This window comes from Hippoglossus stenolepis, chromosome 17 (genome assembly GCF_022539355.2).
Source record: "Hippoglossus stenolepis isolate QCI-W04-F060 chromosome 17, HSTE1.2, whole genome shotgun sequence".
NCBI classification, from domain to species: Eukaryota; Metazoa; Chordata; class Actinopteri; order Pleuronectiformes; family Pleuronectidae; genus Hippoglossus; species Hippoglossus stenolepis.
Genome location: NC_061499.1, coordinates 12417921 through 12442838, shown reverse-complemented (window position 1 = coordinate 12442838; position 24918 = coordinate 12417921). Strand labels below are relative to the sequence as shown.

Sequence of the window (24918 nt, the reverse complement as noted above, 5' to 3'; positions counted from 1 at the left end):
TAATGCTCTTAAGTATATCTTAAAATAATCTTCTTATACAACATGATACATGAATATAGGTTAAACTTCCTAACATTACATGACGTAATTCAAATGAGCTTAATCTCTTCCAGTTACATCATTAAACCCCTGATTACTTGCTAATAAAATAACATTAATAATCCAATACCATATTTTACTATATGAAATAATATAACAATGATAGGAGCCATTTTCTGCATAGTTTAAGTTTTGATACTTAAAGCACATTTTTCTTATTATACTGCTGTTGGCTATACTTTTAAGATTTTAAGCCTTTTAAGTCTTTGATGGAGTACTTTTAGATTGCAGTATTGCTGCTTCTTTGAATATATCTTCTATTGCTAATATCTGTCTATATATATGCAGTATGCCATCAACACTATATAACTTTGTATTATTTTATTTTGTGTTACTGCATTGTTTAGCAAACCACAATGTGTATTATGACCAGAAGTAATGTGTCATTGTGTCATGCCATCCACGACTCGGTGCCACATGTCTGCCAAGCAAATAGAACTGGCTCTTAATTGTAAACTGTCCCACACAATTACAAAATGATGTGGGTAGAAAACACACAAACACAGAGCCATTCAGCCTGCTTTGTAATTGCTCCCTGAGGTGTTACACTGAGCGGTGCCTGGTTAAAAACAGGCAGCCTGCAGAAATACAGACATACAGACAGAGGGCAGGAGCTCTGTTGAGCTAGTTCCTAGTTAATGAAGCCTCAGGCTATTTCCAAGTCAAATGAAGGTGAGGTCACTCTCCTCAGGTGAGTTTACTCCACTGTTGTTTGTCAGGCATATCATCCACAGTGCTGAGCCTCTCCCTTAAAGCATACACCGAGACGGAACAGATGGCAGCCACTACCCGGAGATGCCTCCACAGAGACACCGAGCACTCGGTTGGTCAGTTCATGAGCTATAATTAGAGCTTGATTCAATAAACTGTGTTGTTAAGCCAGGGAGAATCATGATTAGCATCAATTGATGGCTCAGGATGAGGGTCAGGTCAAGACAATTGATTTTCCTTCATCGGTGAAGAAGTAAAAATGTGACATATGTGACAATATATCAAATAAAGCATGTGTGTAATTTAGTTGTGAAAAATCTTTAAAAACTCACCAATGACCAAAATACATCAATACACAATCAAGAAGACGTTGAATTTTGACACATTTGAGTTGCAGCATTTATGAATTTTTTCAGAAGACCATAGTGTTGGAGTGACATAATGAGGGCAGCTCAATGTTTTGGTAATAAGCTGAATTTTTTCAGAAAGCAGACTAATGCTGCTCTGTGAGATCCACTGTTCAAGGTGAGACTGAATAACAGAGACCTAACTGCTGCCTTCTCAAATACCTTTTGTAAATTGCAGATAAAGATATATTGACCTTTCTGGTCTTGCTTTGTGTCTGGTTCTTTCTGTGCTCGTCTGCATCTCTAGCTTCCCTCCTCCTTCTACTTCCTCCTTTCTCACACACACACACACACCCACACACACACGATTGTATCTGCTCGTGACAAGGTGTCAGCGTGAGCAGGTGGAGGGCCTCTGCCACATGCTGAACCATCCGTCTGTTGCTGCCTGTCTCCAGATCTCGCCAGGTCCACACAGCAACCAGTAAGGCCGGGCCAGGCTGAGAAAAAAGAGCTCTCTGCTGCAATTTCAAGACAACAAGTACAACTCGTACACTTGTGAAAATGTTGAGCTATCACAGCCAGGGCGTCCAACAAAGACTGACTGTGAAGAGGCAGAGCAACTGACATCTTTTACAGCCTTAGCCAAGATCTGTGACAGAGCGACTGTTCATTTTAAGTCCATGACTGCCGCTGCCATCCAATGAAAAAGACACAAAGGAAGTATGATTGCAGAAATTGTCTAAGGCAACAAAGTGAAACAGAATAGTAAACAGTTATATCTTTAATAAAGTACAAAACAGACGTGTGAATGCAGAATACAAACTGTACAATAATTTAAGAATTAATTTAAGAATTTTCTTTGTTTCAGCATTTCATTACAGTATTTCCATGTCGAGCAGAAAAATGCTACATTTGATGAAATTAAGTTAAAGACTTTCTTTAGGAATAAATAGATTTCAGCAAAAACATAGAGATAGAATAATATTTATAAAGAATCTGCAGTGTAGACCATGTACAATATATACAGCACATTTAACCTAAATATATTTGATACAAGAAAATCCATTAATTATAACACTTATCATACAATAGATTCTCTTTGGGGGAAATTTTGAATTAGAAAGATATAAAATGAACATTAGTATTTTGAAATTAAACATTGGTTTTAAATAGTTACCAAAGTGTGGGAGTTTAGTTGCCTTGTATTTCAAAATATTGTGAAGTACTACCACATTTGCATGGTGTAATGTGATCTACATTATTGAATAGAAAAAGAAAAATACATTCAACATCAGTTATCCTTTCACATTAAAGATAAGTCATTCGTACATTTTAAACTCACAACAATGATAATCTTTTTTTTTACATCTGTCCCAAACTCTGGACAATAACAGTGCACGATCAGGTTACTCCCCCTTGTTTCCTTCATCCCTTGTGCAAACAAGTGGGCCACATAACCAGCGACTCAGTCTTTGATAACACACAATTAATGAAATAAAGCTAAGAGTCTTTTTAGGGAAATGACTGTAAGTTACATGTCAACTCTCTGGCCAGAGGTTAGTTCAACAAACTGTGACTCGGGGTTTCGGGGACGTGTCTGATCACATCGTAGATGGTGGTGTGCATGTCCTGGACTGACTCAAGGCGGGCCAGAGATCTGCATGACACCTGGAGGACATTTTGTAACACAAACGTATTTAGACAAAAGGAGGTTCGCTGTGTCACCTGTGAATCTATATTGATGTAAAACGTGTTTAGTACCTGTGTAGACTCAATTTTCCCAGGTATGGAGACAAACTCATAGATGCCAAAGTCTTCTGTTGCATCCTCATGACCTGTTGATACACAGGTTTTAGTATCAGACCAACAGTTGGGTCATAGCTAATACACACACACGCATTCACATGTACTCTGTCTACTATATCTAAAGTGGCATGTAATGATGTCATAACAGCAAGACCTGCTTTACATCTGAAACGCTTTTAGGAATTACTTCCATTTTCACAGCCCTACTCATCCATCATTCCTACTTACAGAGGATGTGTATGTAAAGATGATATATGTGGATGCCCTTGAAAGCAGGTGAAAACGTTTGTTAACAAGCAGCAGCTTACCTGAACGATGAAGTTTTTTCTGCTCGCACAGCGGTCTGCCCGAAAACAGGGAAATAACACAGTTAAGTAAAACTTAGGCATGAATGTAGATTAAAGACACACTGTGTGTATTCATTTCAGATTCCAGGCTCTTACCTGTTGTAAATGCTCATTAGCACTGTTGTAAAGGAGAGAGAGAAGAAAGAAATTATTCACAAATATAGAAAAAACCTTTTTAAATATCACTATAACTTATTCAAATGTATCAGTTACTTTGTACTGGCTACCTTCAGTTTGGTAAGGCTTTTAGACATAGGGCAAAAAAAAGCTCTGGCTTGTTTGTATTTCTTTAAACCAATCACAATCCTCTTAGGCGGCGCTAAAGCCAGGGTGCAGTGTCCTTACAAAATTGTGTCAGAGGGGGAACTTGGTGGAACATCTGAAATTATTCATTTTCAACATGTAGGTTGCTTTGCAGAGGTTGTTGTTATTTCCCATAGTGAAGAGGAGTTTGAAGATGGCTGAAGGTGAAAGGGGAGGAGAATGCTACATGAGAACATGCGGCCAATGGTGGGGTGAACACTGCTGCTACATCCAGTGAGTCAGAGTATGGCTGAATCCATATGGCCAGACTGCATTTCCCAGAAGATTGAGGGTTGAGTCCAAAGGAGATCCTCACATGACTGCGGACTTCCCTGATTTAATTAACATTGTTTGTATTGTTTGTTTTTGTGACAATGTGCTGACTATAGACACTAAAATAACTTATTATAAATGTGTAAAACAGTTCATTTATTTAGTGATACTTTAATCCATCAGTAACAGGCCAGTTACAAGCCAGTGAATATATTAAACCACATCATGATGCAGAAATATGTCGAACTATTGGCAATGGAGGTAATCAAAATACTTTTTTATCATTGTATCTGATGGTAGTCTATAAAAGCCATGCAGTGTAATGACAAAGAAGAATAAGAGCGATCATTGTATTCATTATTGTAGTTGTTTCAAACATTTCCACAGAAATGAGTGAGTCAACCTTTATGCCTGTTTATTAGAGGCTTATCAAGCCTTGCAGACATGGTATAAATGACTGAAGTCAGCAAGTGGGGACATTTGGATCTAACCAGGAAAAGGCTATAATATATTTCAATCTAGATTATTAAGCATGGAGCCAATCAAACAGAGGGCTGAACTCGTGGGGGTTAACAACATGTCTATTACTGCTAGAGAAACACAAAGCAGCAGAAGACATTATCTTGCCTCTCTTAGGATTGCAGGTTCTCCTGAGGAAGAACAGCAGAAAACAGCCGATCATGAACAAAGAGCAGACAGTAATGGCGGCCAGTGGAGATATAGAGCTGCCCCCCTGGGTTTGTTTCTCTTTCCCTGTAATTAAACACAAAACACAGATATTAACAATCATTTGAGCCAAGCTAAATAAAGGATAAATTCTAATATGCTGGGTGATCTCCTGACTTTTCTACCATTGTCAGGTCAAAATTTCAACTGTGTAGGTGTATAGGGCTAATTAGGAAATGCTCGCAGGCTAACACGTTAAATTTAAAATTTACCGGAAGAACCAAAATATCCCATAGATAAATATTACCATTGTCTCTGTGAGCATGTTAGCTTTCTCATGACTGTTATTGAAAGGTTAGCCATCAGAAGATGCCTTGGTAAGGTGAATTAACAATTCTGATGTCAATAAAAATGAACGCTGTCATGACTCGTGTTTACTCAATACACAGTATTTTCAATCATGGCCCGTATCAGCAGCGGCCATCAGTGAGCCTTTCTCAGTATCACCGAGACAACATATCAATGTCGCGTTCGGCACACAGAAAGTCCACTTGCCATAAAACTTTGTCAACAAATCCAACAGCTGTCATCCTCTGTTTACTTTCCCAGCCACTGAACTTTAATACAGGCGGCGGGCACTAGAGCCTGGCAACAGGAATAGTGCTTTAACCTGCTTTCACTTCTCACCTATTACGCACAGACAGCCGCAAATACAATATTTCATCTCGCCGTTTGAAGCTGGGCAGTCTGTCATCGTCAAGATATATCTCTCATTGCTCATCAACCTTTCCTGCTGTTGTCACGACACACTGTTTACAGAGTGTTTATCTCAGAGGATTCCCATTACCTGCCCACGCTCTGCTCCTTCATGCAATGATCCACCCTCAACCCACCTAAGCTGGCCACCAACAGGGTGAACTGGGCCTCGTCCTGTTTCTGTGTCACGTTGTTGAAGGCGCGGCACAGGTACTCTTCAGCCTGGGCCAATCTGTAGGACAGCACCTCAAGCCGCGGGCCCTCGGTGATGACCTTGGTTGAGTTGCGGCTCTTGGAGATCCAGACGTAGCTGTTGGGTGGGTTGGAATCCGCCTGGCATTCGAAGAAGGCCAGCTCTCCCGGGTTGATGGTAAACACCTCCCCTGTCCGCAGGCCCTGGCCCGAGTTCACCTCCAGATTGTAGGGGCCATCTGCAGGGGTTGGGGGATAGGGGGGTAGACAGTGGGTTCAGAGAAACATGACAGTTTGCTGCTGAGATGGTGCTTTATTATACAAAATACTTTACTGCAAATTTTCTCATTCTAATTCATGATGGGACACTTGGGTTAAGAGTCAGACAAATTCCAAGGTTTTAGAGAGGCACGTACTGCCCTGAATTAGAGTTGGGTTGTCCTTGAACAAGGCACTGAACCTACAAAATAGCTCTGGTAGAGAGGTAATTAAGGTGTTTGGTTTTTTGCCTGTATCAATGCAGCCAAGTTTGTTCAAATGATCAATGGGTAAAGATACTACATTTAAGATGTCAGTAAGATTCTTCTCCTCTGTGCATCGCCATACATGTCAAATTTGACTTATGACCTTCAACTGGTCATGTTCAACAACAGCAGAATGGCACTATATCTTTCCCCAAACATGACAACCACAGCAATGAGTCCTAAATTAGCATATTTGCACTTCTGTTTCCCTCATCAGGAAGTCGATGGGTTTTTGAATGTGGTTCTGGTTAGATGCCTGACATAAGGTCAATACATTTTTCATATTTAATTCCATTTAACGAAATAGATCAGTGCCACACTTTTTAACTTTTTCTAGGAGGTTGTGGCTAACAAGTGGCTCAATGAGATCACAGATGTAAGTTGGACATTAAACGTCAACACGTCAAAAAACACAAAAAACGAATCTACTCACTAGTTCACCTTTCAAGCCTCATTGTGTCAATTCCTAAGGATTACTAACTTTATAAGACTTTTGCAGAAGGGGTAAACAACTCCCTCAAAACAAATGACAAGTCTGTGACATTGAGTTATGTGATCCTGGTGTAGTTTGTTTAGAGCCTAATGTAGTGAAGTGAAAAGTCCAATAGGCTTTTTGTTCAGGGAACCAGACTGAAAACTTCTTCCTACGCCACTCTATAAAACTGTAAATTCAAAATAATGTATATGGAGTAAATTGTAAATATATAGGACTTCTTCTTTCTCTTCTATATAAGACTTTTTCATAAGCACTAATTAAATTTGTCCAAGGTTTTTGGCATTAGTCACTTTCTACATATTTGAATTCGACATTTAGAAAATCAATAACACAATGTCAAACGCACACCAACATTAATTAAGGCTGACTGGGACCGAAACTGACCAGGATTAAATACAAAGAAGGTATTTTAACTGTTAGTGGTGCATCCTACTTGCTGCAGGATGCTACTGAATACTAACACAGGCATGATTTGCCTGTGCAAACAGACAGTATGACTGTGCTGAATGTATAAGCAGTGCAGTGCCAAGTAACAATATTCACACATCCACTGTTTGAATAGACTTGCTAAAAGGACTGGAAAAAAATCATAAAGTTACAGACATGGACAAGCGTTTAGTAAAACTTAAAATAAATCCAAATTAATTATACATAGATCCTCTAAGGTTCAAGCTCAAACTCACACAGTTAGAGTTGATCAGTGTATTTGTAATTTCACTTCACAGGAGAACAGAGGATCTCTGTGCGATAAGTCTGCTCACATGCAAATATGATCCTCTGACGGCCATGTTTTTTTTTTTGTCAGTCTGAAATTTACATACAACCTAGAAAAGTGACAATGATTCCTAAGATGTTGTTATCAAACTATTATGACAAAGAAAGGTTTTTGAGGCTTGATATTTTTACAGATATATATATATATATATATATATATTTTTTTTATAAATGCATATCTTTTCTTTTTTGTTTATTCACAAATTGGCCAATTTTTGTCAACTGATATATCCGTCGAGCTCTTCTCTGTTGTTCACATTGCAGCTCTTTACTCTATATCATGAAACACATATCTCTTTGCAGAGAAAAAGAAGGAGAAGCAGAGAAGGAAGGAGAATACAGATGAAAATATCTACTCACAGTAAACATTGAGTTCCAGGCCCCTGCTCTGTCGACCATGGCTGACTGGGTTGCTGGCCACACAGCGGTAAATTCCCTTGTCCTCCTTCCTCACAGGACTTATTAACAATGTAGAGTTGTCTTGGGAGAAGTGGTATCTGTCACTGGGGCCCAGCGGGATGTTGTCCCTCAGCCACTGGAACACAACTCTTGTTCCTCTCCCAACAGAGCAGGTCCAGGTTACGTTCGCCTTGTCCTCAATGACTGCATAGTTTGGATTCTTCTCAATGACTGGACTGGACACAGGGACTGAGGATTAAAACAAGAAATGTTGGTCAGTTTAGAAATGTATCCGATAAATGTCATGATGACAGGACAGATCAGAGCTGAGGGTCATTTAAACACTCACCGTCCACTGTCACGTGCACAGTTCTCTCCTCGATGACCAGTCCTGTCTTGTTGTGAAACTCTATGTTGAGACTCAGATGATAATCCCCTTCGTCGCTCTGGTTTAATTTCTGGATCAGCAAAGAGGCATTGGGTTCTTTGAAGAGGAGGCGGTTGCGGTACATCATGTTGGGGATATTGCCCTCTTTGGTAAACGTCACGAGCATGGTCCTGGATCCACTCGGCCTGGTGTGGAACCATGTTCCCTGGATCTCAGCGTTGTCCAACGGAAAACGAGTCTCCACAGACAGAAGCAGGGGCCCCCCTTCGATGCCATGTTGGACGAGTGACGGGATGTAGATAAAGTCAGAGCTGACCTCTGTGGTGGTGGAGAAGATGTGGGATGGAGGTGAGAGGAACGGAGGGAAAGAGAGTCATCACATTGTAGGCCTGATAATTTAGGAATAAATCTTTAAAGGCAATATCAAGTGCAAATTAAACTAAATTAAAACAATTTAAGTAGTTTGAGAAGTGTATGAATTAATGACATTTTGTTAGAAACTTTGCTACAAACTTCTCTCGCATATGTTTACAATACCATCCACAACGTGAAATATATTGGAAAAGCATTGTGCTATTGATTAGATGGAGTGAGAGTGAGCCCAGGACTGTTTTGACTGTATAATCCTATGAACTACTGTATATCCTGAAACTGTGATGAGTTAATATTGACCCAGTTCACTGCAGGGTGTCATTGTTGTCAGGCAAGACGAGGCCTGTCTCTCTCTTCCCAAATCGTCGCAAAACAAACACCTGGTGAAGAAACCACATATCTGCTGATTTATTGCCCCTCGCTGTCTGTTTTAAGTTGTGTCTGGCGGTTGCCGGGGCAGTTTGTTCACTGGTAACAGGCTGAAAACCAAACAGGGGTGTTGTTAATATTCCACTTGAATTATGTCATGTATCTGACAATAACTTCGTTTTCAAGTTGAAGTGTGAGGTGTGAGGTGAATTAGCTGACTGTGCCTTTGGACGACCAAGTTGAGTGAAGCAGCAGCCTGTGAGTAGGCAGTGCTACTGTGAAACCAACTCACTAAAGCCTCTCACTTTTTGTTCTCTGATAACTTCCCCTTTCTCTTTGCCTCACTCCTGGCTGTGTGTCCTCTCTATCTCTGTTTCAGCATTGTAGAAGTGAGTGCAAATTAGTGATGAAACAGTGTTCATTTGCTATATGATTGTAAATAACTGGGGGCAAACTCAGAAAACTGGATTTTCTTTCTCTCTCCAATATATGGAACGCAAACGCCCCCATGGTACGTTCCCCTCTCACAGGCCTGCGGGCCAGTTTCTGTGTGTGTGTGTGTGTGTGTGTGTGTGTGTGTGTGTGTGTGTGTGTGTGTGTGTGTGTGTGTCCCTAGCAGGAGTGTGCCTGTGTTTACAACAGCTGAGATCCGGTAAAAAGAAGAATGGGAGGGAGTGTGCCGAGCCCGCTCCTCCACTGTTTTCCCCAAACAATTAAGACTATGGTGACAATGGTCTTTGAGGTGAGAGGGTACACACACTTGCACACACATACACACACACACTCAAACAACACTACATGCTGAGACCCACCAGCACCTGCCTCTTAACACCCTCACACACATCCAAGCTGTTTGGATACTAAATAAAGTCACCCGGTGCGTGTCCGAGCTCCCCCATCATCTGACCTCCTTCAGATAAGACAAATAATGCTCCTCAGGGAAGGTTGATCATACAAACATCAAGGTACCGGGAGGGAAGGGGGGGAGCGTCTGTGTTTGAGGGACTTTCCTGTTTGATCTATCACGTCATGTGAGAGAAGCTGGTGTATCTGTTATCCCTGAGTCACACAGCTGCGGCCCAGGTCACTTCTCTTTTCCAATGACCCCGTCCGTCTCCACACAAAAATAGCAGAAAATCTAATTCTATAAAGTCACATGGTGCTGACGACGGTGTTTACTTGCAGAAGAAACAAAGACAGACTCTAATGAAGGCTTCTCATTCGCATTGAAAGAGGCTGTGGAGATGTTGGAAAGGTTGTTCAAAAGTTGAACATAAATGAATTTTCAATGCCATCTGATCTATGTCTGTGTTTTATAAATTTTGCAACCTGACCTGAAAGTTTTAAAGACAAATAATCTCACATGGTATCAATGGATATTTTCTAACTGCAAAACAGAAACTTCCTCCACTCGCCCCTGTGGGTTTTACCCTGCCAACCAGGCAAACACAACAACCATAGAAACTGCACCGACACAACACTGACAACTCGAGCAGCAACATCCCAGCAGCGCGACGCCTCACCTGTTAGGATGAGCAGCACAGAGCACACGTAGAGTGCCGTTCCTCCTGGGGCCTCCATGGCATCTTATCCTCTGGGGGATATGTGGGACTTGTGACAGGCGGCCAGGGAGTGAGGGAGGGAGGGAGGAAGGAGGAGAGGAGTGGAAGAGAATGCGGAGGAGGAGGAGGAGGAGGAGGAGGAGGAGGAGAGAAATATGACTGGTTGTGGTGACAACATTTGCCAGGGAAATAAGAGGACTGAGCTTATAGCCTGCATGCACAGAGGCCCCTCCCATGTGACACCAGGAGGACGAAGAGGTCCACCTGGCAAAGAGATAGCACGGTGTGGTCCTCTCTCTCTCACACACAGACACACACACACTGAGAGCCGCCCCGAGGCTGAGGGTTTCGCCCTGTCAAAGAGAAACTGAGACATAAATATAAAACTGTAAAAGGATAGTGGAGAGCAGAATGGAAACAGTCTCTTTCCATCATCCCTCACCAGCTGTCTGCTGCTTCAGTCCCTCAGGCAGCGAAACAAAGGCTGAGCAGGCGCACAAAGAGCTTTAACCGCTAACAGCATGCAGTTTGGTTAAGTTACAGAGTTTTCAGGGGGCAAGATGGTTTGCAATTAGGTATTCTGTCTGTGATGATTTTGTGAGCAAGGACAAAGAGACTGGTACCGGGATGAGGAATGCTGTTGTGACACTGACACACTTTGACCTTTCAGATGGAGACAATCAGATCATTTTTATATTGATTTCCCACCCTCGAGGAGACATTGTGGATTTGAAAATCCGATTTAATTCACCCTGACGAACGCTTGTTTGTGCCACAGGCAGCGTGGGTTTTATTCTTAGACAAAAATCTGTGGAGAAGATTTTTCAATTCCTTTTCCAAGAAGAGACTGCAGGCTTTGTTTGTTTCTGAGTGCACGAGATGATATGCAGCATCCGTCCTGATCATTTTACAGAAAACAACACTCGCTAAAGAGTCACATGTCAAACACTCAAAGACCCATCAACGACCCTCAGTGCAAAATAATTTTTTCTCCCAGCATGGTCCTTCTCTGAAAGGATGTGGTGAAGCTCTGGACTGCAGAGGGAATGAATTAGACCATTGTAGGCCGTGTTAATGAGTGCCTAGTTTGGTGATGGCACCGTTAAATAAAGTGATTATTTTCTATGCAGTCAAGCACTCCCTCCATCATGGGGGGGCCTATTTACTGAGAGAACCAGAGAACAATGTTTAATGGGTCTTGTATCACATCAACACAGTGTTTGTTGGTCAGAACACATGACGGAGTGGATTTGATACGGTATCATCTGGTCGGGTTGTGGGAAACAAAATTTGTTTTCCTCTTGTGACTTATTGATTTATCTCACAAAGATATGATGCACATATATTGTTTTTATACTTGTTGTATTTAGCTGTTCCTTCTTTACTTTATAAAGACAAGCGTTCTCCATTGAACCTGCAGGTTTCCTATTTCACCATTAGATGGGGCGAGTGCATCATCTATTAGACAAAGTCAGCCATGCTGCAGCTCTGTGGCACTAAACAAAAGACACAACATAGGGAGACGTAAAAAGAAAAAACGTATTTCTGACACATTTTGATTTGTTTTTTAATTTGTTTTAATTACGTTGCCATTACATCAGAATCAGAATCATTTATTGATCACACAATCAAGTTGGTGGAATCCATCCACCCACCCACCCACCCACCCACCTGCCTCCCTACCTTTGCTATACCGCTTACCCTTAAAAGGTCATGGGGGAGTTGGAGCCAATCCCAGCTGACATTGGGCGAGAGTGGTCTGCTCCACCACGGACAGGTCGCCAATCCATCAGACGGACAAAATACAGACAACAACAACCATTTACACACACACACCAAACCCCCAGCAATATAGAGTCACCAGTTAACCTAACCTGCATGTCATGGAAGCCAGAACTCTGGAGAAAACCCAGTGCTAACCACTGGACCACCATGCCATGCAACCATTAATGCATCCCATGGTAGATGTTATTACTTGACTTTATTTGACTGTACTAGGCCTGACCTGTTAAAAGTGTTAAAAATGTCCCTACTTTGTGGTGCTTTTCTATTCATATTGTACATTGCGGTTTCATTTAATTATTCTATATATGAATAAGCGATTTTATATCATTCTTTCAGGTTTTGTTGCTCCATTTAAAAAGCACCAACCAAAACCAGCAGCTTACAGCGGAGCTTGGGAAGTGTTATGTATGTATTTATTTTCATTCAAAGCAAGAATTTATTGAGACACATCAATGTTGCCTAATTACCGGGTGTGGATGTTTTGAATATCCTCCTGACCTTGTGCAGAGCATGTAGAAGCATGTTTACCTGTTTACTTTGGTACACACCTAGACAGAGGTCAGGCGTGTTTAATGCAGCACACACACACACACACACACACACACACACACACACACACACACACACACACACACACACACACACACACACACACACACACACACACACACATATTACCACCAACATATATCTCCTGATATATCTCCTGGACAGTGTTGTGGATGTTTGGTTGTCACAGACAGTTTCACATTTCTGCTCAGACAGAGGTTTTAGGTCTGTGGGAACTTCTTGAAATCAAACAGATATTGTTGAGCTTGTCCGATTAGTTTTGGTGCAGCACGGTACGGCCTGGTATGGCCTTTCTTTGTTGGACTGACGTTTCCAAAACCAGGACACAGCAGCTGAGTGACACACCCACACATACCCTCACACACACACAACCTCAAATGGGGGCCCTCTTGCTGTTCTTAAACATGTCACATTTTCCATTTTCAGCCTCCCAGCCGAGTCTGCGACGGTTGCCACATTTCGCCACAACTCAGAGTCTTTATACCTCCTGCTGTCTCCTGCTCCTCCACCTCATTGTCATCACACATTATCTCGTTCTCTTTGCTTTTCCATGAAGTTCAGTTCGATGAACTACACCCAGCCCAACTCCTCCCCACTCTTTTCACATATTTAGGATCACTTTCCTTTCCTCCCCAAAACTTATATCTGTCTTTTTCTTAGTGTCCTCTGCTTTTCCTTTTTTTGACCCTTCCTTTCCGCCTCTTTCATTCTTCGTCTCCTCCAGCAGCCTTGGCCTCCAGCTGCAGACACTCAAAGCAGACACAGCACACCAGCCCACATCAAGGCCACACTATTGGCACACGTGTGTGCATGTGCGTGTGTGTGTGTGTCTGGCACAGTCGTTACAGTGGGGCCACATAGGGTGTGAGTGGCCTACTGTGATATACTGTAGGCTCCCATATATATTGCTTTTTCAGCACACAGTTCCTGTGGTTAAAAACAGACATGTAGCTTTGTTGAAGGGCCTCTTGGAGGATGCTCAAGTGCAGGATGAGCTCATGAATGACATCAGAGAATCTCACCAATAGAGAAAAGCAGTTCAGGTCATATAAAGAATAAGGAATAGGCTAAACCAGCGCTCAGGCTCTCATGCACAATATCAATGACTGTGCAACCAAAAGGAGAAGTGGGCGTGTGACGTTGAGCCTTTTACATTGTTGATAAGAGGATGTCAAACCTTGACATCCTCATACATAGAAATGTTATCCTATAGCTGAGAGAGAGAGAGAGAGAGAGAGAGAGAGAGAGAGAGAGAGAGAGAGAGAGGTTAAGCGGAGCAGAGAGAGAGCAAAAAGGGGTGGGGACCTCTGGCTGGCCTGTGAGTGATTTGATTGGACGAAAAAGTTTCATTCACACACAAAGATTTATAACAGTGGGAAACATAGAATGTTGGACACACATGCTGCTGCACAGTGTGTGTGTGTGTGTGTGTGTGAGCACATGTGTGTGGGTGTATGCAGGCGCATGTTTTCCTCCCATGCTTGCATGTGAGCATTTTATGGCTGCACTGTTGAACCCACGTATCTCTGTATGGATCTGACTTTAGTTGCCTAAGTAGCACCTTGACTTCATAAATGTGAGTGTCTGACCCAGAGTGTGGAGGTTGAGTCAGTGCCTCAGCTCTCTCCACCCAGCAGTCATAACAGTGTGGGAAAGTGTGCATGCGTGTGTGCGTGTGTGTGTGTTTGTGTGTGTGTGTGTGTGTGTGTGTGTGTGTGTGTGTGTGTGCTGCTGCATTAAAACACGCCTGACCTCTGTCTATGTGTGTCCCAAAGTAAACATGTAAACATGCTTCTACATGTTCTGCACATTAGTACGTCTTCCTAGGATGTAACCAGCTGCAAGTACAGATGTATGTGTGTGTGTGTGTGTGTGTGTGTGTGTGTGTGTGTGTGTGTGTGTGTGTGTGTGTGTGTGTGTGTGTGTGTGTGTGTGTGTGTGTGGTGGCAAGAGCCTCACCCCTTTAACGCATTCCACTATCTTGCGCCCACGCACTCTCCATGTGACCCACAGTCAAAGACAGGAAATAAGCCGATGTCAAATCCTGCTGCCTGCTGGTCGTCTTCTGCTTCCAGTCAAAGACTCAGCTCTGTGTGCTCCAAGAACACCGCTCCTGCGTTTTTTCAAATGCTGTCTTGTGTGCACCTTTTTTTCCCCTAATGTCATAGCGTTACCTCATTTGAGTAATTGCTTTCTTAATTCAAAAGAAACGCTGTGGATTTGATTGAGCACATACTTGCTTAACACACACAGAGTGTACATTCACTGCAGCGCATGTGACATGGCGTCTGTCAATGGCAGGTGTAGCACTGATAAAAACTTTCCTCCAGTTTACATAGTTGACACCCATACACACACAGAGATATATTATCTTGTTTCCTGTTTAGCATTCTAAAGTTCCTGAGGTAGATTAGAAATCGGATATTCTCACTCACAGCAGATGCATTTCTGTGTTTGAGACATTTCTCATATTCAAAACTGGACTTTGCAAATGTCTGCTCCAGACATGACTGAGTAAAATGTCTCACGAGCAAACCAGAAATAAAGAAAGTGCATGGTTTTTCCTTTGCGGCAATGACTCTTTAATTAATTCTGAGGTGGCATTTTACCCCGCACACACCTATGTAAAATATGTGTTTGCGTCGCACATGCCACAAACCAAACTGGTGTGTGTGTGTGTTTGTGTGGTTGGGTGCACGTGCATGCAAACAGCGTTGAATGGACACAGCCACCTCTATGTTCTCCCCAGCAGTAAACTGTTGGCTGTTAAGACAGACCATGGTTCCAGGCTGAAAGTCAGTACTCCCTTTGCTCAGGTTGTGCTTGTCCTCTCTGCTTCACATGGTCGTAAAAGCGAGGACAACAACGCATTGCCTTCACCAACCTGAGGTAAGAGGGTGGATATTGACCTCAGTTGACCAGCTTCACTGTCCTCGAGAACAGCCTCCAGTAATCAGAGAGGGAAAGGTGACATTCTACGACTTAATGTCAGACACGAGCTTTCAACACGCCCCTGATTTCATGAAAGCACAGTTGTATCTTAAAGTTAAAAAACACACACACACACACACAACACACACACACACACACACACACACACACACACACACATACACACACATACACACACACACACACCTTTGGCACTTCCACAGACCACCTCATTCCCCCTCGTTCCTGTTGTGGAAGGTTGTAATGTTTATCGTCACTCGACACAAACCAGTGTTTGCCAATGTGTACCAACGCAGTGCCCCCCCCCCTCGCCATTTATCAAAAATATTTAGGGTAACGCTCCATGACTTGCACCCCTGCTGCGTCGGCCAGCATCTGGTCTCTCCCTCGCTCTCTCCCCGGAGGTATCACAGTGAAATGTTTCCTACTGGTACATAGTAGAGGTATGAGATTACATAGACCCTGCCATAAGAGCGAGATGTATTGATAGGGGCAGTTGAACAGCTGGATGGGGCCTATCACACTCCCAGTATCTTAAACAGAGGCATTCCTTTGTTTGAAGGTATTTTAAAAAGTTCTACCCATAACCACCCATAGTGGTGATGTAATCAGCGAGAGGTGTGAAGTAAAACAAGCCATGCAGGCCTGTGTTGTTTTGAATCCATGAAGAGAAAGTTGTGCTCCTGTGTCCATAACGTAAGAAGGTGTAAGGAGCTTACAGTGTATGGGTGTTTTCAAACTCCTGTGAAGTGTACACAGATGCAGAAATGCCCTTTTTCATGACCCTGAAGCATGTCACTGGTTACACCAAACTACCACATCAACACCGCAGATATTTTAATACTTTAAAACAACAACGAAAAAGTGATTTTGTTTGCACATTTTAACAGAAATGCTGCCAGACTCTTTCAGACCTACTAACAGCAGAGGTTTGGTTATTCAGAGACCAACCAACAAAGCCTGGGTCACCTCACAACAATGATCAGAGCAGAGTAAAGCGCTGTAAATAAGTAAATACAAATCAAAACAAAATTCTAATACAGATCGTACCGATTGTATTTTTTGTATTTTTACATAGAATTCAATGTAATCTAACATTCAAAACCATTAAGCAATTACATTTTTTATTTATAATTTATTGACATATATAAATACATTTATTTTATTTATTTATTTCAATTTAATATTTTAATAAAAGTACTTTCCTGTATTTTTGTGGCATTTACACTTACTTTAGAAAGGAAAAAAAAGTTAAATAATTTTCGGTGAAACAACTTTTTTACAGTGTAAGTTTATTTTTTCTTCTCAAATATGTGACAAAAACATTGGCCCACAGAACAATTAACAATGAAAAAACTTTATCAGGAACTGGAACTAAATGAGATTACCAATATTTCACTTTCATTATGATTACTGGGCCTTTTTATGTGATACTTTTACTGACTCATTTACAAAGTGTTAAAGGAATAGTTTGACATTTTTGTTAGATGAGAACATCGATACTGCTCTCATACCTGTATGCTTAAAATGAACAATCCATAGTATCTGTTCCAGGCCATGAAATAGTCACAGTCACCTATAGAACAACCTACACTGATTTCAAGAAACATGGTATAACATATTTATCTGTTAACTGGGTTTCCCCCTGTTTCCAGTCATCGAAGTTTACTGGCTTTTAATAGCATCACACATACTCATATGATAATCACTCTCCAACAGAAACAAATGTATTTCCCAGTATGTCCAACAATTTTTTGTGATAATTGAAACACTTACCTCGTGAAGACCCTAATGTTCAGCTTTTGTTCTGCCTGTCAGGAGTTTCAGAAGCAGCAGTTTATCCTAAATTTGTCGTGTTTCTATGCAAATATCAAGGTCTACTGTTTCCGAGTGTTACAGCGGGTTGACCACATTTCATAGTTTAGCTGTGTTTGATGCTGTGGTGCTGGCACTTCATGCACAGACTACTGTAAGTCACACTGAAAAAGGCATAGACTGAAATGAGTCACATTATGCTGAACCCATTAGAAGTGTGTGTCAGCGTGAACAGTGTTTTGGCAGTTTTTGAAACCTCATAAAAACTGCTGCCTGAAGTTTCCCATGGTACATCAGTCCTAAAACACTTCAGAGGTGTGTGATGTGACGAGAGGAAAAGTTTGTTTCGATGTATAAGGCTTATCCTCATAAGAGAGCTGGAGCCAATCCCAGCTGACATTGGGCTACAGGCTGGGTACAATGTGGACTGGTCACCAGTTCATCAAAGGGCAAAACACACTCACATTTACTCCTACAGTCAATTTAGAGTCTCCATTTATCCAAACCACAGTCTGCATGTTTTTTGGACTGTGGAAGCCGGAGCACATACAATTCCACACAAAAAGAACAAGACTGAACCAAGATTCAAACCGGGTACCTTCTCACTGTGAGGCGACAGTGCTTACCACCACATGATAATAACCAAAACCTAATCATTATACGTCTTTCCCTATTAGTAACTCCAGTGCTGCTGTTTTGTGTGCTAAAGTGTGTTTGCCCACCCTAGTGCAGTACACATGCAAGGAAGCACAAGCTGGAATGTAAAGTATATGTTTACCTTTATAAAAAGCATAAACAAAGACAGACAAAGTCTGTAATTGAAAGCAACATGGAAAAAAAACAAAAAAACAACGATCATGTTAGCAGTAATTAGATCCCACCTGTCTCCACAGACTCAAATACAAGCTGCGGGACGGTAAGACCATATGCCCTCAGTAACACAGCCCCGCACTCCCACCACAGATACTGTCTGTATCTGTGACCACTCAGCTGATTACAGGCAAGATGGTAAAATCGTTCCCAGGTGAAACAATAACAATTCTTCACAATATAAAAGCCGCACATGCCAGACAAACACTAGCGGTGCCTTTCAAGGTCCAATAAAAAGTCCACGTCTCCCGGAAAAAGATAAAACAGCCATGATTACTGTGTTCCAGCCGTTATAAAGCAGCTCACTTTCAGGATCACACAGTGTTGCAATACATGATCTGGTTTTCAATGTTGGTTCAGCAACAGGTTGCATGTATACACTGGTGTTGCATCTCAGGTACTTACATGTGCCGCATTCTGTCTGCATTCGTCTTTCTCATATCAAGACAATAGCAAACGCCTTTTGACTGCACTGACTTCTTTAACCTGAAAATACAACTTCTCCAATACAACTTTAAATAGTCCTCACAGTAAGTCAAACATAAACTCTCTCTCTTTGGCACCAGCGGCAAGTTTGAAAGGGCCAAAGTCCTTTCTAGGTCAAATACACCAAGCTTCATTTCTTAATTACAGTCAGGTACAATAAAATATAATAACAGCCCTTTGTAGAATGATAATTACATCCTTGTAAAAAGATGAATAGTTCACAGCTTTTTATACTCAATTATATAGCTTTATTCTTCACATCCCCTGAACAAGTGCCAATGCAGCAAACACTATCTTCCGCTTCTTTCACAGGCTTGCGATAATCCTTCCGATCCACCCTTATAATCGCAGAGCCCTCCCCTTTAAAGGATAAGACAAAAAGAAATCTGTCAAATATTATTTACTTGCGCCCAGCTTGTTTTTCCGGCGTCTGCAGTTAATTTTCTGAGGAATGTGAGGAGCAGCTGTCACTTTAGCACATGAATGGAGCCAGTTTAGTGGCCCAGAGGCATCAGAGTGGATCAACGGAGGAGGAGGGACAGCTGGGCCCGAGGGGACAATAGCACTCTCAGTTAATCATTAATACTCTTAATGAACAGCAGCCAGGCACCAGAGGTTCACTCGGCAGTCTCTCCAGAATATTCCGCTTGCAGCAGGAGGACGCTGGCGGCCTTGGTCTGCCGGGTGACCCCAAACTGACACTTGTTGATTGGGGCCTTTTAAGGGGCTGCGGGAAGTTTAAACTGCTATCTGCTTGATTCAGTTTCACCCATCTGCCTTCAGTTAGATGACATTAGTTCGATTTGTTTCAACGTTGTTTCTTCTTGTCAAACTACATGTTTCTTTTGTCATTTACAAACTAAATGACATGAAGCTATTTGCCCTTGAGGTTAATTAGGTCGTGTTGACAACACCTGTTTGACCTGGACAGAAGCCACAGAGTCACATTGACATGTTGCCTATCCTGTTGAAAGCAACATGCTAATTCCTCCTGTGGTGTCATCTGTGTCCATAAGCCCCGACATTCAAATTCGACTTGAAACGGTGCATTTTCACCATGTTTTTAGCCTAAATGTCCGCTAAAAACATGGTGTTAATGAAGTGGTTTTGAGTCTAATTTGAATGCCGGGGCTTATGGACACTTGGATGACACCACAGGAGCAGCATGGAGGCATTTTATTTATTTTTCATAGTTTTCTCACATTTGAGGAAGGAGTCACCAGTTACTTCAATTGTATTGGATTTGGCTTCAACCCTGTTTACCCCTGAAACTCCAAAGGTTTTTTGTGGACTCAAACGCTACACCCACGACTCAGAGTCCATACGTCGATTTGTTTGTAGTCACCGCCACAATATCAACACTGACCACCACATGATGACTGACACTTTTCGTAAATTGGTAACATCTTTCCCCATAGCTGTGCGCAGTCATTCATTCACTCCCTCCCCTTCTAGCTTTCTTTCTCCTTCTCGCTGACACAACGACACAAACATTATCATCGGACACGTGTGTAAACTCAGACTTGATAAAAAGAACATCATGATGTCTTCACAAACACAAATGACAGTCGTATCCATTTGAAGTTAGAGAGAGGAAGTGAGATCCGATCACAAGTGGTCAAAATGTTCACCTACTGCACTTCAGTTCATATTGCATGGATAAGCCGGTGAGTCAGAAGGGCAGGTGCATTCTGGTCCGTTAATCTCCTTACTTCCTAGTATAACCACTGGTGTAAAAGAAGACAATCTCACAAAGTCGGACATGTTACAACCAGCTCATATATTTCTTAGACTGTAACCATGAACCTTATCAATCATGGATTCTTTGTTTCCACAAACTTCTCTCATTGGTTTTTGTCGGATCATGTGTTAAGAGAGTTACCATAAAACCTGAGATGTTACTGGAAGATAAATGGGCTTTTAGAGGGGAGCAGATGTTGGCTAGAGGTCTCATTTGAATGTTACACTGATCCTCTGTTTATGTTTGTGTGGATGGAGAGAGAAAAAAGAGACCGTGTGTGTGTTTGTGTGTGTGTGTGTGTTTGTGTGTGTGTGTGTGTGTGTGTGTGTGTGTGTGTGTGTGTGTGTGTGTGTGTGTGTGTGTGTGTGTGTGTGTGTGTGTGTGTGTGTGTGCGTGTGTTCCTGACCACATGAATTTGTATGTAAGTGTGTGTCCACACGTGGCTGTGCGTCCAGCCCTGGCCCTCCCCATCAGGCGGAGGTGGCAGGTGTTCCTGTGTCCCCTTAAAAAGAGCAGGTTTTTATGTCGCCTCCTCAAGTTAGTGGCTTGGTTGCCAAGGCGATGCCCCAACAGAAAGAGGCTTGTGTCTGGGGGCCGGTGCCGGGGAGGAGAGGAGAGGAGGACAAGGGAAGAGGAGAGAAGGGGCTTTGCTCGCACCACACACTACGGACTTCAGTCTGGCTTGACAAGAAAGAGGACCAGAGCAAATCAAGTCAGGGAGACAGAACAGGCTCGGTTTGTCTGCTGGCATCGCTTGCATTTTTTCACAAAATGTCGTTTAAATATTAAGCCACTGATGGGATGGATAAGATCTGACTCACAAAGACGGCGGTCTCAGTGATGCTTGTAAATCCTGACAATGGGTGTGAGAGGTTAAAAGGGAATCCAATATCACACATCCTATCGGATTCCCTCCCCAGGTGTGACAGCTGTGTGCCTACAGACTTCTGCTTATTACAACTGTACACTGGGCCTTGTGGCGCGGACATCCCCCTCTATTAAGGTGGGACGTGACAGGCCCACAATCAATCTCGTCCTCTCTCTCTGTAAGTGTGTGTGTGTGTGTGTGTGTGTGTGTGTGTGTGTGTGTGTGTGTGTGTGTGTGTGTGTGTGTGTGTGTGTGTGTGTGTGTGGTTGTATGGGTGTGGGCGGGTGTAACAAGATCTGGGTAACTCTGGGAGTCACCTGTCCCTTGTTGGCCTCTCTCATCCCTCATGGGAGGGCTGCGATTCTCTTTTGGCCGAGCTGATCAGCAGCTGCCACGCGCAAACACTCACACACACAAACACACAAAAACACACACAGGCATAAAGGCAAACACACAAAAAAACACGTTTTCTTTCACAGCTTGGACTTAAAGATAGAACTGGCCTTTTTGGGGAGGATCGAAAGCAGCAGCGCGTCATGACTCACATGTCATGATTTGGCAAATGCCATACTAACATTGCGTGGACCACAAATTCATGAGCGTCGTGAGTAATGTCCAGTTCACTGGGCTGATTCCATTTTGAACGTGGTTGATAAAACACCTTGAATCTGTTAAACTGTGAGTCACTTCCCTGTCTGGTTATATGGTGGACGAGTCACACGATTCAAAAGAGTTAAAGCTGCACTTATCCCTATTTTTATATTAACTATGGGTCAAATGACTACGTGCAACATGGAAGGGTTCGTTCATAGTGAAGAACCCACAGTGAGTTATGAGCCAACTGAAGATTTCTCTCAGATCTATGGAGCGTTTTAGCATCTTTTAGCTTGCTGTTTTTGGTTTTAAAGCCGTTTTCAGACACTTGTTGGCTCTGGGCATTTTCCGGAGTTTGTCTTTCACACGTGAAGAACGCAGCAGGAGATTGTTCGGGTCAGACACATTCACAACAAAGGAAAATGTACAGAACATTCAAGGGAGGAGTGGCAACGGAGAAGAGCATGCAGGAGGCAGGACATCACGTGACTCTGTTTACAGCACATCATCACCAACGTCAGCTCTCATCACCAAAAGCTCTCGAATCTCATTTTGTTTCTTTGTCTCTGTCTCCTATATGTACGCCTCCTCTTTTTCATCATGAGATATTCGTGTTCTTTCGGTTTTGCGTCCGTACCTTGTTAAAAACTCCAATCGACATGGCCAATGGCTTGCTGGGAATTTTCTGGACATTTTCCTTCTGTTTTCTCACATGGGCTCAAGTCCTGGAAAATGTCCAGAGCAACTGACTTGGACATTTGCGTTCTCACATACAGAGCCTCGGGATTATTTTAGGAAAACCTGCTGACTTCTGCACATGTCTGTCACACACACAGGTTGGAAAACCACTAGATTAATCCACAAAATAAGGGTAGAGCTAACTCTACCATATCCAACAAAAACAGTAAAATGCTGCTAACATATTCATACATCATCAGTGTTCATAATGTTACTTAATATTATTTTCAAAAAGTAACTTGTTTGTAGTTTCACTTAAGAATGCAGGATTAAATATAGCATTGTAATGGAGCTTTTCGACATTTTCATATCACAAATTTTACTAATATAATTAATCAATTACAGGTAAAAACAAAGAGTTTCTGTGTAAAAAAACAACATCAAATAGCAGAAATATGAAAATCCAAGAGCTTTTGTGACAAAACTAATATTTCAAGTATGAAATAAAGTATGAAAATCAAGACAAATATGTTGCTGTTCACACAAAATAATGACTAATTAAAGAGAGAGAAGATTATGATTATTATTAATATTATTAAAATAATAAAAGATTTACCATATCAAAGATAAGTTTCCAGTTAAATTAAGTGCAATTAAAGCCCACCACAAACAACAACATCCATTAAAATAAGTGAGGATTGTTTAAGTTTCTTCCTCTGATTGTTTACTGGGTATTGTCAGTAAACTGTACTTTTGCTCCCATAGTTCTCATATAGAAACTTTAAGAATTAAAGTTAAACACAAGATTAAACAGTAAATTGTGTTCGGACCATAGTAGTCCCAGAACAGGATGTTCATAATTGGACCATCCTGTTCCTGCATCTTTTGTGAAAATGATTCCCCTGCATGAGCCCCTTCAAGGTAAACACAAGACCAACACATGCTGCAGAAACTTGAAGAAAGCCTGCATGTCAGGTATTAGCTGATCAATGACTATTGCCGGGGATTAAACTGAACGGCCACAAAGTTTCAGAATGTGTGTTTGAGATGTGTGTGTGTGTGTGTGTGTGTGTGTGTGTGTGTGTGTGTGTGTGTGTGTGTGTGTGTGTGTGTGTGTGTGTCTTTCTCTCATTTCTATACTGCACACAAGAGATCTAATTGGTTTGTTCTCCGGCTAAATCACAAGTATGCATGCTAATGTATTCAATCTGGGCAATGGCTCTCAGAACTGATTTCACATGAACAATGATGACGGAAAGATGTAAATGCCCACATTTACAGTAATTGGTCTTGGGCACATTGTCTGCATTGTGTGTTTTGTCATGCAAATGGTTTTTAAATGTGAGGTTGCCTATAAAGTTGGGCAGACATACTTCCATGTTATTATCCCCCCATAGTTTTACCTTTTCAATGGAAATCAGTGGATTCTACGAGCAGCAAGCGAGACAGGTTTGCATGTAAATGATGGCACCGGGGGAAGGTCCTTCCTCTGATCTTCTGTGCATTTCTAATACGCTCCCTTCAATGAGGTTGGGAGAATGGGCCTCGGTTACACGCCTGTAATTGGCTATTCATTGGGATAATCTAACATCAAGTCTTGTCATGTCCAAAACCGTGTCCGGCATGGAAGGGGGGAAAAAAGTGAAACTTTATGATGGAGTTTGAAGAACTTCTCAGACATAAACTATTGCTGGACATATATATATATATATATATATATATATATATATATATTAATATCTAATAAAGTTAGAGTTAAAAAAACATAAATACATCAAAATAAAACCTGTAAAAATATTGAAATTAAGCTGATAAAATCCTACAACTGAAGTGAGTGGAATGTTTTGTTGAAGAAATCAAGTTTGAGGTTTTAAATTTTTTTAATTATATTTAATTAATGTTTTTAGTTATTGATTATAAATTCCCTTTCATAACAACCTGTAAGGCAAGTATATTTTGTATATAAATTCTATAGAAATAATTGAAAAGGCACATTTGGCAATTCTATTTCAGAATGATTATGATTATAATAAAGTTTCTCATTGTTCATAGATTATTATTATTATTGTTGTAGTTTAAGCCTTTGTGTAATGAACTGACCTGCAGTCATTTTCCCATCTAACAATAAATGTATACTCTGTATAGATGATGATTGTTTGCAGACTTAAAGCT

General features: G+C 41.7%; 1 protein-coding gene across 1 annotated transcript; it reads right to left on the bottom strand.

The window, feature by feature from the left end:
- Positions 1-1928: 1928 nt before the first annotated feature.
- On the bottom strand, positions 1929-10500 carry hepacam2 (HEPACAM family member 2). The gene is made up of 9 exons (XM_035182006.1): positions 10349-10500; positions 8046-8402; positions 7658-7945; positions 5449-5742; positions 4517-4642; positions 3410-3431; positions 3275-3309; positions 2922-2995; positions 1929-2828 (listed from the first exon to the last, which is right to left on the bottom strand). The coding sequence occupies exons 1-9, from the start codon at positions 10404-10406 to the stop codon at positions 2718-2720; spliced, it is 1365 nt and encodes a 454-aa protein (XP_035037897.1). The 5' UTR covers positions 10407-10500; the 3' UTR covers positions 1929-2717.
- Between the last annotated feature and the right edge of the window lie 14418 nt (positions 10501-24918).